At 44.3% G+C, this 15,000-nt stretch overlaps 1 protein-coding gene and 1 long non-coding RNA gene across 7 annotated transcripts in view; one reads left to right on the forward strand and one right to left on the reverse strand.

Moving 5' to 3' along the window:
• LOC110519415 (tropomodulin-3-like) overlaps nt 1-6,083 on the forward strand; it is a 43,347-nt gene extending 37,264 nt beyond the window's left edge. For both annotated transcript variants that reach the window (XM_036964536.1, XM_036964537.1), the window contains exons 8-10: nt 265-408; nt 1,951-2,095; nt 5,681-6,083. In XM_036964536.1, coding sequence (XP_036820431.1) covers nt 265-408; nt 1,951-2,095; nt 5,681-5,712 — 321 coding nt within the window. In that variant the 3' untranslated portion in view covers nt 5,713-6,083. The remainder of the gene's footprint in view (nt 1-264; nt 409-1,950; nt 2,096-5,680) is intronic.
• Nucleotides 6,084-6,199: 116 nt separating this feature from the next.
• LOC118944555 lies at nt 6,200-9,684 on the reverse strand. Of its 5 annotated transcripts, XR_005039912.1 has the most exons (4): nt 7,811-9,684; nt 7,070-7,730; nt 6,744-6,985; nt 6,556-6,708 (listed from the first exon to the last, which is right to left on the reverse strand). It is a non-coding gene; the product is annotated as an uncharacterized LOC118944555 (long non-coding RNA). The 5 variants fall into 5 exon arrangements; XR_005039914.1 differs by having other exon boundaries at nt 6,200-6,708; nt 6,792-6,985; nt 7,070-9,684; XR_005039915.1 differs by lacking the exon at nt 6,744-6,985 and adding an exon at nt 6,986-7,034 and having other exon boundaries at nt 6,200-6,708; nt 7,070-9,684.
• Between the last annotated feature and the right edge of the window lie 5,316 nt (nt 9,685-15,000).

A 15,000-nucleotide genomic window follows, 5' to 3' on the forward strand; every position in this document is an offset into this window, starting at 1 on the left:
GTCTGTCTTTGGGTGTCTATGTCTGTCTGTGGGTGTCTATGTCTGTCTGTGGGTGTCTATGTCTGTCTGGGTGTCTGTCTGGGTGTCTGTCTGTCTGGATGTCTGTCTGGATGTCTGTCTGTGGGTGTCTATGTCTGTCTGGGTGTCTGTCTGGGTGTCTGTCTGGGTGTCTGTCTGTCTGGATGTCTGTCTGGATGTCTGTCTGTGAAGAAGTGTGTGTGCAGGTTTTTGCTCCAACCCCCTCCTAACTACCCCCCCTCCCAGGCGATGAGTGAGATGCTGAAGGAGAACAAGTCGTTGCGGAGTCTCAACCTGGAGTCTAACTTCATCACCAGCGCTGGTGCTGCTGCTCTGGTGGACTCTCTCCGAGACAACGACACACTGACTGAGATCAAGATAGACAACCAGGTAACACACACACACACACACACACACACTGACTGAGATCAAGATAGACAACCAGGTAACACACACACACACTGACTGAGATCAAGATAGACAACCAGGTAACACACACACACACACACACACACACACACACACACACACTGACTGAGATCAAGATAGACAACCAGGTAACACACACACTGACTGAGATCAAGATAGACAACCAGGTAACACACACACACACACACACACACTGACTGAGATCAAGATAGACAACCAGGTAACACACACACACTGACTGAGATCAAGATAGACAACCAGGTAACACACACACTGACTGAGATCAAGATAGACAACCAGGTAACACACACACACACACACACACTGACTGAGATCAAGATAGACAACCAGGTAACACACACACACACACACACACACACACACTGACTGAGATCAAGATAGACAACCAGGTAACACACACACTGACTGAGATCAAGATAGACAACCAGGTAACACACACACTGGCTGAGATCAAGATAGACAACCAGGTAACACACAAACACACACAAACACACACACTAAATATACACACACACTGACTGAGATCAAGATCGACAGCCAGGTAACACACACACACACACACACACATACACACACTAAATATACACACACACTGACTGAGATCAAGATAGATAACCAGGTAACACACACACACACACACACTGACTGAGATCAAGATAGATAACCAGGTAACACATACACACACACACACACATCACACTAAATATACACACGCGCGCACACACACACTCACTGAGATCAAGATAGACATCCAGGTAGCACACACACACACACATCACACACACACACACACACTCACTGAGATCAAGGTAGACAACCAGGTAGCACACACACACACACACACACTCTCACACACACTCACACACACACTCACGGTCACTGAGATCAAGATAGACAACCAGGTAACACACACACTAAATATAAACCCACATCACACTAAATACACACATACATGATCACACTAACTATACACACACTAACTCACTACAGGGGTTTTGTCCAATTTTTCAGGATGGTAAAAAGTTTTCAGCTGGAACTTAAAACCAGATCTAAAGTAGAAAATCTAAACGGAGAAAGATCATCTAACAGTCACCAAACATTTAGGACTGTTGACTTCTCCAGGAGTCAGACCAAGCGGAGTGTGTGTGTGTGGTTCTTGATGTGTGTGTGTGGTTCTTGATGTGTGTGTGTGGTTCTTGATGTGTGTGTGTGTGTGGTTCTTGGTGTGTGTGGTTCTTGGTGTGTGTGTGTGTGTGTGGTTCTTGTGTGTGTGTGGTTCTTGATGTGTGTGTGGTTCTTGATGTGTGTGGTTCTTGATGTGTGTGTGGTTCTTGATGTGTGTGTGTGGTTCTTGATGTGTGTGTGTGGTTCTTGATGTGTGTGTGTCTGTTTAGTTCTTGACGTGTGTGTGTGGTTCTTGACGTGTGTGTGTGTGTGTTTAGTTCTTGACTTGTGTGTGTGTGTGTGTGTGTGTCTCTACAGAGGCAGCAGCTGGGGACTTCAGTAGAGATGGAGATGGCTAAGATGCTGGAGGACAACAACAGCATAGTGAAGTTTGGCTACCACTTCTGTCAGCAAGGCCCACGGGCTAGAGCTGCTGCTGCTATCACCAAGAACAATGACCTGAGTAAGAACACACACACACACACACACACACACACACACACACACACACACACACACACACACACACACACACACACACACCATCACTCAGCTTTTAGGATTAGCCTCTTTTGGGCCAATCCTATAACACAGTATATTATACTACAGTCAGTCTGACAGGGTTACTATAATACAGTATATTATACTACAGTCAGACTGACTATAACACAGTATATTATACTACAGTCAGTCTGACAGGGTTACTATAATACAGTATATTATACTACAGTCAGACTGACTATAACACAGTATATTATACTATAGTCAGTCTGACAGGGTTACTATAATACAGTATATTATACTACAGTCAGACTGACTATAACACAGTATATTATACTACAGTCAGACTGACAGGGTTACTATAACACAGTATATTATACTACAGTCAGACTGACAGGGTTACTATAACACAGTATATTATACTACAGTCAGACTGACAGGGTTACTATAACACAGTATATTATACTACAGTCAGACTGACAGGGTTACTATAACACAGTATATTATACTACAGTCAGACTGACAGGGTTACTATAACACAGTATATTATACTACAGTCAGACTGACTATAACACAGTATATTATACTACAGTCAGACTGACAGGGTTACTATAACACAGTATATTATACTACAGTCAGACTGACTATAACACAGTATATTATACTACAGTCAGTCTGACTATAACACAGTATATTAAACTACAGTCAGACTGACAGGGTTACTATAACACAGTATATTATACTACAGTCAGACTGACTATAACACAGTATATTATACTACAGTCAGACTGACTATAACACAGTATATTATACTACAGTCAGACTGACTATAACACAGTATATTATACTACAGTCTGACTGACTATAACACAGTATATTATACTACAGTCAGTCTGATAGGGTTACTATAACACAGTATATTATACTACAGTCAGACTGACAGGGTTACTATAACACAGTATATTATACTACAGTCTGACTGACAGGGTTACTATAACACAGTATATTATACTACAGTCTGACTGACTATAACACAGTATATTATACACACACACACACACACACACACACACACACACACACACACACACACACACACACACACACACACACACACACACACACACCATCACTCAGCTTTTAGGATTAGCCTCTTTTGGGCCAATCCTATAACACAGTATATTATACTACAGTCTGTGACTATAACACAGTATATTATACTACAGTCAGTCTGACAGGGTTACTATAATACAGTATATTATACTACAGTCAGACTGACTATAACACAGTATATTATACTACAGTCAGTCTGACAGGGTTACTATAATACAGTATATTATACTACAGTCAGACTGACTATAACACAGTATATTATACTATAGTCAGTCTGACAGGGTTACTATAATACAGTATATTATACTACAGTCAGACTGACTATAACACAGTATATTATACTACAGTCAGACTGACAGGGTTACTATAACACAGTATATTATACTACAGTCAGACTGACAGGGTTACTATAACACAGTATATTATACTACAGTCAGACTGACAGGGTTACTATAACACAGTATATTATACTACAGTCAGACTGACAGGGTTACTATAACACAGTATATTATACTACAGTCAGACTGACAGGGTTACTATAACACAGTATATTATACTACAGTCAGACTGACTATAACACAGTATATTATACTACAGTCAGACTGACAGGGTTACTATAACACAGTATATTATACTACAGTCAGACTGACTATAACACAGTATATTATACTACAGTCAGTCTGACTATAACACAGTATATTAAACTACAGTCAGACTGACAGGGTTACTATAACACAGTATATTATACTACAGTCAGACTGACTATAACACAGTATATTATACTACAGTCAGACTGACTATAACACAGTATATTATACTACAGTCAGACTGACTATAACACAGTATATTATACTACAGTCTGACTGACTATAACACAGTATATTATACTACAGTCAGTCTGATAGGGTTACTATAACACAGTATATTATACTACAGTCAGACTGACAGGGTTACTATAACACAGTATATTATACTACAGTCTGACTGACAGGGTTACTATAACACAGTATATTATACTACAGTCTGACTGACTATAACACAGTATATTATACTACAGTCAGTCTGATAGGGTTACTATAACAGTGTTATATCATAATTCTACCATCTCAAAGACACATTTCCAGCTGTTTCCATGGTGACGCAGAGGGTGGGTGGATTTGGTTCATGTTGTTTTATACCCAGGCCTTTGGTGAGGACGACATTTAGCTTCTCTTCTTGAAGACAGACTTTTTTCTTCTAGTCCTGTTGAAAGAGCTCTTCCTCCTTTCTTTCCTGTCGTTTGACATTGTTCCCTCTCTCCTCCTGTCCTGTCTGAAGCCCTGGGCCTCTCGTCTTGTCCTGTCTGAAGCCCTGGGCCTCTCCTCTTGTCCTGTCTGAAGCCCAGGGCCTCTCTCCTCCTGTCTTGTCCTAAGCCCTGGGCCTCTCTCCTCTTGTCCTGTCTGAAGCCCTGGGCCTCTCTCCTCTTGTCCTGTCTGAAGCCCAGGGCCTCTCTCCTCCTGTCCTGTCTGAAGCCCTGGGCCTCTCTCCTCCTGTCTGAAGCCCTGGGCCTCTCTCCTCCTGTCTGAAGCCCAGGGCCTCTCTCCTCCTGTCCTGTCTGAAGCCCAGGGCCTCTCTCCTCCTGTCCTGTCTGAAGCCCTGGGCCTCTCTCCTCCTGTCCTGTCTGAAGCCCTGGGCCTCTCTCCTCCTGTCCTGTCTGAAGCCCTGGGCCTCTCTCCTCTTGTCCTGTCTGAAGCCCTGGGCCTCTCTCCTCCTGTCCTGTCTGAAGCCCAGGGCCTCTCTCCTCCTGTCCTGTCTGAAGCCCAGGGCCTCTCTCCTCCTGTCCTGTCTGAAGCCCTTCGTTAGCATAAGGCTGGTTTGACTTCTTCGTTAGCATAAGGCTGGTTTGACTTCTTCGTTAGCATAAGGCTGGTTTGACTTCTTCGTTAGCATAAGGCTGGTTTGACTTCTTCGTTAGCATAAGGCTGGTTTGACCTCTTCGTTAGCATAAGGCTGGTTTGACTATTCGTTAGCATAAGGCTGGTTTGACTTCTTCTTTAGCATACGGCTGGTTTGACTTCTTCGTTAGCATACGGCTGGTTTGACCCCTTCGTTAGCATAAGGCTGGTTTGACCTCTTCGTTAGCATAAGCTGGATTGACCTCTTCGTTAGCATACGGCTGGTTTGACTCTGACGTGGGCTGGTTTGACTCTGACGTGGGCTGGTTTGACTCTGACGTGGGCTGGTTTGACTCTGACGTGGGCTGGTTTGACTGACGGGGGCTTGTATGCACTTTAAAATCATAGGGTTGGACTCTTCTGTCTCTTCTGACCAGCACGGGACTGTTTTAGGATTGTTTGATCACCATGTTGTTTGCTGTGTTTTGATCAAGTTTCTATCTCACTGTATAATTCCTCCTTGTCCTCTTCTCCTTGTCCTCTTCCTGTCTTCTCTCCAGTCCGCAAGAGGCGAGTGGAGGGGGACCAGTAAGAGGCGGAGCCTGTCATGTCTCCCAGACCTGTCCCGTCGTCTCATCTCGCCGTATGGAATACATTTTCAGCCAATCCCCTGGTCTCATCTCACCGTGGACGTTAAAGTCTTGTGCCAAAACCCGGAGCAAGGCGCCCTCAACCAGACCGGGACTGTGAGTCCCAAATGGCACCCTTGTTCCCTACGTAGTGCACTACTTTTGACCAGAGCCCTAGGGGCTGTGATCGTGCCCTATAGAGAATAGGGTTCCATTTGAGACCCAGCTAACATCATCTATCTGAGGAGAAGAGAAATAACTGGAATAGCCCTCTCTAGTACCTACATATCTATACACACATGTTGTTGTTGTTGTTGTTGTTGTTATTATTATTATTATTGTTTATTATACTATTGTTAGAACTACAGCTGTACATCTTATTGTTTAGTTTTTTCAGTTCATTTCAGGCGCTTTCTTTTTTTAAATTTTCTCTGAATGATTTATTTTCTGTTTTTTTTTTACTGTGTTTAGAGCAACATGAACAGTACTGTAATCTAACCAAGTAACCATGGTTTTAAACATACTATCCTAACCTCTGACCTCTAACCCTACAGTGGTATAAGGCCCTGACCTCCAACCCCTACAGTGGTACGGGACAGGCCTCCCTAGCTAGACTGCTGTATCTCTTGGTTCTGAAAGCTCTTGGTTCTGATCAGTGCTTCCTACACAGGGGGAAGAGAGAGGTTGATGTGATGGTAGGGCTGTCTGTTTAACCTCCTGGGGTGGATGTGGTGGGTTGTCCTGGTAGGGCTGTCTGTTTAACCTCCTGGGGTGGATGTAGTGGGTTGTCCTGGTAGGGCTGTCTGTTTAACCTCCTGGGGTGGATGTGGTGGGTTGTCCTGGTAGGGCTGTCTGTTTAACCTCCTGGGGTGGATGTGGTGGGTTGTCCTGGTAGGGCTGTCTGTTTAACCTCCTGGGGTGGATGTGGTGGGTTGTCCTGGTAGGGCTGTCTGTTTAACCTCCTGGGGTGGATGTGGTGGGCTGTCTGTTTAACCTCCTGGGGTGGATGTGGTGGGTTGTCCTGGTAGGGCTGTCTGTTAACCTCCTGGGGTGGATGTGGTGGGTTGTCCTGGTAGGGCTGTCTGTTTAACCTCCTGGGGTGGATGTGGTGGGTTGTCCTGGTAGGGCTGTCTGTTAACCTCCTGGGGTGGATGTGGTGGGTTGTCCTGGTAGGGCTGTCTATTTAACCTCCTGGGGTGGATGTGGTGGGTTGTCCTGTTAGGGCTGTCTGTTAACCTCCTGGGGTGGATGTGGTGGGTTGTCCTGGTAGGGCTGTCTGTTTAACCTCCTGGGGTGGATGTGGTGGGCTGTCTGTTTAACCTCCTGGGGTGGATGTGGTGGGTTGTCCTGGTAGGGCTGTCTGTTTAACCTCCTGGGGTGGATGTGGTGGGTTGTCCTGGTAGGGCTGTCTGTTAACCTCCTGGGGTGGATGTGGTGGGTTGTCCTGGTAGGGCTGTCTGTTAACCTCCTGGGGTGGATGTGGTGGGTTGTCCTGGTAGGGCTGTCTGTTAACCTCCTGGGGTGGATGTGGTGGGTTGTCCTGGTAGGGCTGTCTGTTAACCTCCTGGGGTGGATGTGGTGGGTTGTCCTGGTAGAGCTGTCTGTTTAACCTCCTGGGGTGGATGTGGTGGGTTGTCCTGGTAGGGCTGTCTGTTTAACCTCCTGGGGTGGATTGTCCTGGTAGGGCTGTCTGTTTAACCTCCTGGGGTGGATTGTCCTGGTAGGGCTGTCTGTTTAACCTCCTGGGGTGGATGTGGTGGGTTGTCCTGGTAGGGCTGTCTGTTAACCTCCTGGGGTGGATGTGGTGGGTTGTCCTGGTAGGGCTGTCTGTTAACCTCCTGGGGTGGATGTGGTGGGTTGTCCTGGTAGGGCCGTCTGTTAACCTCCTGGGGTGGATGTGGTGGGTTGTCCTGGTAGGGCTGTCTGTTTAACCTCCTGGGGTGGATGTGGTGGGTTGTCCTGGTAGGGCTGTCTGTTTAACCTCCTGGGGTGGATTGTCCTGGTAGGGCTATCTGTTTAACCTCCTGGGGTGGATTGTCCTGGTAGGGCTGTCTGTTTAACCTCCTGGGGTGGATGTGGTGGGTTGGTGCAGCTGTAGTGTACTCTGAGGAGTGTATGAGAACAGCTGCCTCTCTCTGAAAAAGTCTCAAGCCCTGAAGAACGTTTATAGATGTCTTAATACTGTCGTAAAGAATTTAAAGTCTTAAAGAATTAAAGTCTTACAATTGATAATACGGTGGATCTCTTTCAATCAAAACAGTTTTTTTTTCTAAATCGATTCAGACTCCGATTTAATGGTTTTATTTTATGTCCCTCTATGTCACTGGGAAACGTATGTGGATGTTATTTAACCAGGTAAATACGAGGTTTTTAATCCACGACGATGAAGCATTGACCTGATCTTCTGCTCTCCTGTTATTGGTCTGGCGTGAACGTCAGCTCAACCAATGGGCTTCTCCGATACTGAACCATGCCAAAGACTAATATGCAGCGCTTACATACATACTGGACTTGTGAGGAGATGCCACTCCATGTCACTATATTCTCTTTAGATTACACATATCCTGTCAGAGAGTAGGTTAGATTAGACAGAAAACAACATCTGGGTTCATTACACTTGTTTTTTTAATTTGAAGAATACAATGTCGAGAGTAAGAGTACAATGTCGTCATTTTTGATGTGCACTGTGTTCCTTCTCTCTGCTGGGCTGTTGTTGCTTATGGCGATGGAACAAGGAAAGATGGCCGTCAAGTGTCTGTGTGAAGGAATGTCATGGTAATGAGAGAGACACAGGAGAGAGCAACACACCACACACACACACAGTGGTCTGGAACCGGCTCCTAGCCCTGGCATGCTACTCACTATGGAAGAAAACCAGCATGCTGTGTTAAACTCAGCTGGATTCTCCGGAGAACACTAGCCTGCTGTAAAACAGACAAAATACAGCCTGATGTTGACACTCACCATTTATAGAGAATTACAAACTGGGTGGTTCAAGCCCTGAATGCTGATTGGCTGACAGCCGTGGTACATCAGACCGTATACCACGGGTATGACACAACATTTAATTTGTACTGCTTTAATTACATTGGTAACCAGTTTCTAATAGCAATAAGGCACCTCGGGGGTTTATATGGCCAATATACCACGGCTAAGGGCTGTGTCAAGGCACTCCACGCTGCGTCGTGCATAAGAACAGCCCTTAGCTGTGGTATATTGGCACTATACCACCCCCTCTCCGTGCCTTATTGCTTAATTACAGGCTGGCCTCCTGGACTCACATGAATCCTACTGGACCAAAACTGCTGAATCTGTGTCCCGGAAACTGGTCCTGTGTGTTGTTAATGTGGTAATCTGGAGTAGGAAGTCCTCGTGTTGAGATCATGTGGTTTGTCTGGACCAATACGATGCTCGTGTTTAGTTTCTTAATCACATCTGGTGAACCAGCCAGTTAGTCAGCCTTGATTCTGTGGGTGGGATAGAGCGATGTGATTGGCTGACTAAGGTTATTTGGAGTGATGCTGTCTGCTTAACTATAATGTCTGAATCCCAAATGGTTCCCTGTTCCTTATATGGTGTGCTTCCTGTTGACCAGGGCCCATAGGGTATAACCCAGGCTATAGTAACCTGGCTCTGTGCTCTGCTCTGTCCATAATCTGATCTTAATCATGTATATTGTTATAGTTGACCATCTCATAATGTTTAACCCTCACACACATTCCACACCGTCACACACACACACAAACACCTGTGTGTATCAAGTAAATGTAAAGATGATTTTGATTATTTTTTTTTGAATGGTGAAGCTCCATGTCTGAGACTAAAGAGTAGAGGAAGTAGGAAGCTGTACTGTTAATATTAACCACCAAGCCTGCTAGAAAGGCCATGTCAACTATAATACGTCCTCAACCAATAAATGATTTTACATACGCTGTTCCTCTCTGTTGTCTTCACGTTTCATCCATGTGGTTCATGTGCAGTATTTTATAGTCCTACTGAATTCAATTCAATAACTTTTTTTTAAATTGTTTCCCAAGGTGAACTTTTTTATGGTGTTGTAATCAATGTCTTTGTTCCAGGAAGAGCAATCCGTCTCAACATCATGCATTTATCAGATCCCAAACACAACGCAGGACATCACACTGGCTGTTCAACAAGTACAGAGTGGTAGTGTACTATGTTCTAGTGGAAATGAATCCAGATCACAGTTGTGTGATTCCCTTTGGAACTCACCTTGGGTTCAAAGGGCATTCCCATAGCGATAGTGATACGGGCAGGTCGTTATATACACTGAACAAAAATATAAACGCAACATTAAGTATTTTCAAAGATTTTACTGAGTTTACATTTCATATAAGGAAAATCCGTCAATTGAAAAATGCATTAGGCTCTAATCTATGGATTTGACATGACTGGGAATACAGATATGTATCTGTTGGTCATAGAAACCAGTCAATATCTGGTGTGACCACCATTTGCCTCATGCAGCGTGACACATCTCCTTCACATAGAGTTGATCAGACTGTTGATTGTGGAATGTTGTCCCACTCCTCTTCAATGGCTGTGTGAAGTTGCTGGAAATGGGCTGGGAACTGGAACACGCTGTTCTATACGTTGATCCAGAGCATCCCAAACATGCTCAATGGGTGACATGTCTGGTGAGAATGCAGGCCATGGGACATTTTCAGCTTCCAGGAATTGTGTACAGATCCTTGCGACATGAGGCCGTGCGTTATCATGCTGAAACATGAGGTGATGGAGGTGAATGAACGCCACGACAACAGACCTCTCAATCTGTTTAAGGTTATTTCTGTGCATTCAAATTGCCATCAATAAAAGGCACATTTATTTGTAGCTTATGCCTGCCCACACCATAACCCGACATCGGCAAACCATCAGTGGGTAAATACTCACCTTTTATGGCCACTGGCCACGCTGGAGAAGTGTGCTCTTCTCTGATAAATCCCGGTTTCAACTGTACCGGGCAGATAGACTTTTTAATTTAAAATGTAAAATGTAACCTTTATTTAACTTGGCAAGTTAGTTAAGAACAAATACTTATTTACAATGACGGCCTACCAAAAGGCAAAAGACCTCCTGCGTGGACGAGGTCCTGGGATTAAACATAAATACAATATAAATATAGGACAAAACACACATCACAACAAGACAGACAACACGACATAAAGAGAGACCTAAAGACAACAACTTAGCAAGAGAGACAACACATCACAACACAGAATAGTAGCAATACAACATAACAACAACATGGTAGCAGAACAAAACATGGTACAAACATTATTGGGCTCAGACAACAGCACAAAGGTAGAGACAGCAATACATCACACAAAGCAGCCACAACTGTCAGTAAGAGTGTCCATGATGGAGTCTTTGAATGAAGAGATGGAGATAAAACTGTCAGTAAGAGTGTCCATGATGGAGTCTCTGAATGAAGAGATGGAAATAAAACTGTCCAGTTTGAGTGTTTTGTTGCAGCTCGTTCCAGTCGCTAGCTGCAGAGAACTGAAAAGAGGAGCGACCCAGGGATGTGATGATCATGCTCTTTAATCAGCTTCTTGATATGCCACACGATGCTCACTAACATGGATGGAAACAAATTTGTGCACAACATTTGAGAGAAATAAGCTTTTTGTACGAATGGACATTTTCTGGGATGATTTATTTCAGTTCATGGGACCAACACTTGCGTTTATATTTTTGTTCAGTGTAGTTGGAAGGATTCTACAGGAGTGTGTGTGTGTGTGTGTGTGTGTGTGTGTGTGTGTGTGTGTGTGTGTGTGTGTGTGTGTGTGTGTGTGTGTGTGTGTGTGTGTGTGTGAGAGACGTCCTCTAATTAGATCCAGTTTCTGTGATTGTTTGCACATGCCTGCAGGATGATGTCATGAGTGACTACATTCCTCTCTGGGTTAACTGTGGCAGAGTGGAGTGTTGGATCTCACTGCCCTAGTGTGTGAGGGGGGGGGGGGGGGGGGGGGGGGGGGGGGGGGGGGGGGGGGGGGGGTTGGATCCCACTTTCATAATGTGTGTGTGTGTAGCGTTGGATCTGGTTGCCGTAGTGGACCTCTGTGGGACTCTGGCCAGAGGGGAAATGAATGAGTCATGAGTTTCCACTCCCTGAGAAGACGGAGAGAGAAAGAAAGAGAGAGAGAGAGAGAGAAGAATGGAGAACAGATCATGAGAACAGTTTCCATCTCTCTCTCTCTCTCTCTCATGTATGGGGTGTTATCACAGCAGAGGTCTGTACTGTAATAGAGAACACTGAAGCAGCAGTTGTGGTGTAACCATGGTTACCAGACAAGCTCTCTCGACGTTCCACAGAATATAATAGAAACTGATAATAGAAATGGACAAGTTATTGTCCACCCAGTGTCATACCCAACATCATAATCAAACATTAGAATTTCACAAAGACAGATGTAAGAGATATATAGGCCTAGAGATATCAGAGATATGGGCCTAGAGATATCAGAGATATAGAGATATAGGCCTAGAGATATCAGAGATATAGAGATATAGGCCTAGAGATATCAGAGATATAGAGATATAGGCCTAGAGATATCAGAGATATGGGTCTAGAGATATAGAGATATGGGCCTAGAGATATCAGAGATATAGAGATATGGGCCTAGAGATATCAGAGATATAGGCCTAGAGATATCAGAAATATAGAGATAGAGATATAGGCCTAGAGATATAGGCCTAGAGATATCAGAGATATAGATATATGGGCCTAGAGATATCAGAGATATAGAGATATGGACCTAGAGATATCAGAGATATAGAGATATAGGCCTAGAGATATCAGAGATGTAGAGATATGGGCCTAGAGATACCAGAGATATAGAGATATGTGCCTTCAGATATCAGAGATATAGAGATATGGGCCTAGAGATATCACAGATATAGAGATATGGGCCTAGAGATATCAGAGATATAGGCCTAGAGATATCAGAAATATAGAGATGGAGATATAGAGATATAGGCCTAGAGATATCAGAGATATGGAGATATGGGCCTAGATATATCAGCGATATAGAGATAAGGGCCTAGAGATATCAGAAATATAGAGATATGGGCCTAGAGATATCAGAGATATAGAGATATGGGCCTAGAGATATCAGAAATATAGAGATATGGGCCTAGCGATATCAGAGATATAGAGATATAGAGATATGGGCCTAGAGATATAGAGATATGGGCATAGAGATTATAGAGATATGGGCCTAGAGATATCAGAGATATAGAGATATAGGCCTAGAGATATCAGAGATATAGAGATATAGGCCTAGAGATATGGAGATATAGAGATATGCAGAGAAGCCCTTCTCACAGGTAGTAAGTAAGTGAATGCAGCTGAAGCCAATAAGACTTGGATCAGTTTTTTGCCTGTGAAGTGAGGTCAGGCAAGCTGGAGTTCAGATGAGATTATGAGATTTATAGTTCTGTCGTCTGAAATCAGTTTTAATGAGAAGCTTTGCCAGATCAGGCCTAGGGTTTTACTGCAGTGGTAGAAGTCGCCCCTAATCACAGATTTATTAATTTCACCTTTATTTAACCAGGTAGGCAACTTGAGAACAAGTTCTCATTTACAATTGCGACCTGGCCAAGATAAAGCAAAGCAGTTCGACAGATACAACGACACAGAGTTACACATGGAGTAAAACAAACATACAGTCAATAATACAGTATAAACAAGTCTATATACGATGTGAGCAAATGAGGTGAGATAAGGGAGGTAAAGGCAAAAAAAGGCCATGGTGGCAAAGTAAATACAATATAGCAAGTAAAACACTGGAATGGTAGATTTGCAATGGAAGAATGTGCAAAATAAATTAATTAATTAAATACAGTAGGGAAAGAGGTAGTTGTTTGGGCTAAATTATAGGTGGGCTATGTACAGGTGCAGTAATCTGTGAGCTGCTCTGACAGTTGGTGCTTAAAGCTAGTGAGGGAGATAAGTGTTTCCAGTTTCAGAGATTTTTGTAGTTCGTTCCAGTCATTGGCAGCAGAGAACTGGAAGGAGAGGCGGCCAAAGAAAGAATTGGTTTTGGGGGTGACTAGAGAGATATACCTGCTGGAGTGTGTGCTACAGGTGGGAGATGCTATGGTGACCAGCGAGCTGAGATAAGGGGAGACTTTACCTAGCAGGGTCTTGTAGATGACATGGAGCCAGTGGGTTTGGCGACGAGTATGAAGCGAGGGCCAGCCAACGAGAGCGTACAGGTCGCAATGGTTAGTAGTATATGGGGCTTTGGTGACAAAACGGATTGCACTGTGATAGACTGCATCCAATTTGTTGAGTAGGGTATTGGAGGCTATTTTGTAAATTACATCGCCAAAGTCGAGGATTGGTAGGATGGTCAGTTTTACAAGGGTATGTTTGGCAGCATGAGTGAAGGATGCTTTGTTGCGAAATAGGAAGCCAATTCTAGATTTAACTTTGGATTGGAGATGTTTGATATTGGTCTGGAAGGAGAGTTTACAGTCTAACCAGACACCTAGGTATTTGTAGTTGTCCACGTATTCTAAGTCAGAGCCGTCCAGAGTAGTGATGTTGGACAGGCGGGCAGGTGCAGGTAGCGATCGGTTGAAGAGCATGCATTTAGTTTTACTTGTATTTAAGAGCAATTGGAGGCCACGGAAGGAGTTGTATGGCATTGAAGCTTGCCTGGAGGGTTGTTAACACAGTGTCCAAAGAAGGGCCAGAAGTATACAGAATGGTGTCGTCTGCGTAGAGGTGGATCAGAGACTCACCAGCAGCAAGAGCGACCTCATTGATGTATACAGAGAAGAGAGTCGGTCCAAGAATTGAACACTGTGGCACCCCCATAGAGACTGATCTAGGACCAGATGACTTCACTCTCCAGTCCAAACCATTAGGGGGATGGAAAACTGTAGACCTGATCCTAGGCCAGTGGCTAGGTACAGCTCTGACCCTAGATCAGTGGTAGGGACAGATCTGACCCGAGATCAGTGGTTAGGGACAGCTCTGACCCTGGATCAGTGGTTAGGGACAGCTCTGACCCTGGATCAGTGGTTAGGGACAGGTCTGACCCTAGATCAGTGGCTAGGGACAGCTCTGACCCGAGATCAGTGGTAGGGACAGATCTGACCCGAGATCAGTGGCTAGGTACAGCTCTGACCCTAGATCAGTGGTAGGGACAGATCTGACCCGAGATCAGTGGTTAGGGACAGCTCTGACCCGAGATCAGTGGCTAGGTACAGCTCTG

This window comes from Oncorhynchus mykiss, chromosome 26 (genome assembly GCF_013265735.2).
Source record: "Oncorhynchus mykiss isolate Arlee chromosome 26, USDA_OmykA_1.1, whole genome shotgun sequence".
Taxonomy (NCBI): domain Eukaryota; kingdom Metazoa; phylum Chordata; class Actinopteri; order Salmoniformes; family Salmonidae; genus Oncorhynchus; species Oncorhynchus mykiss.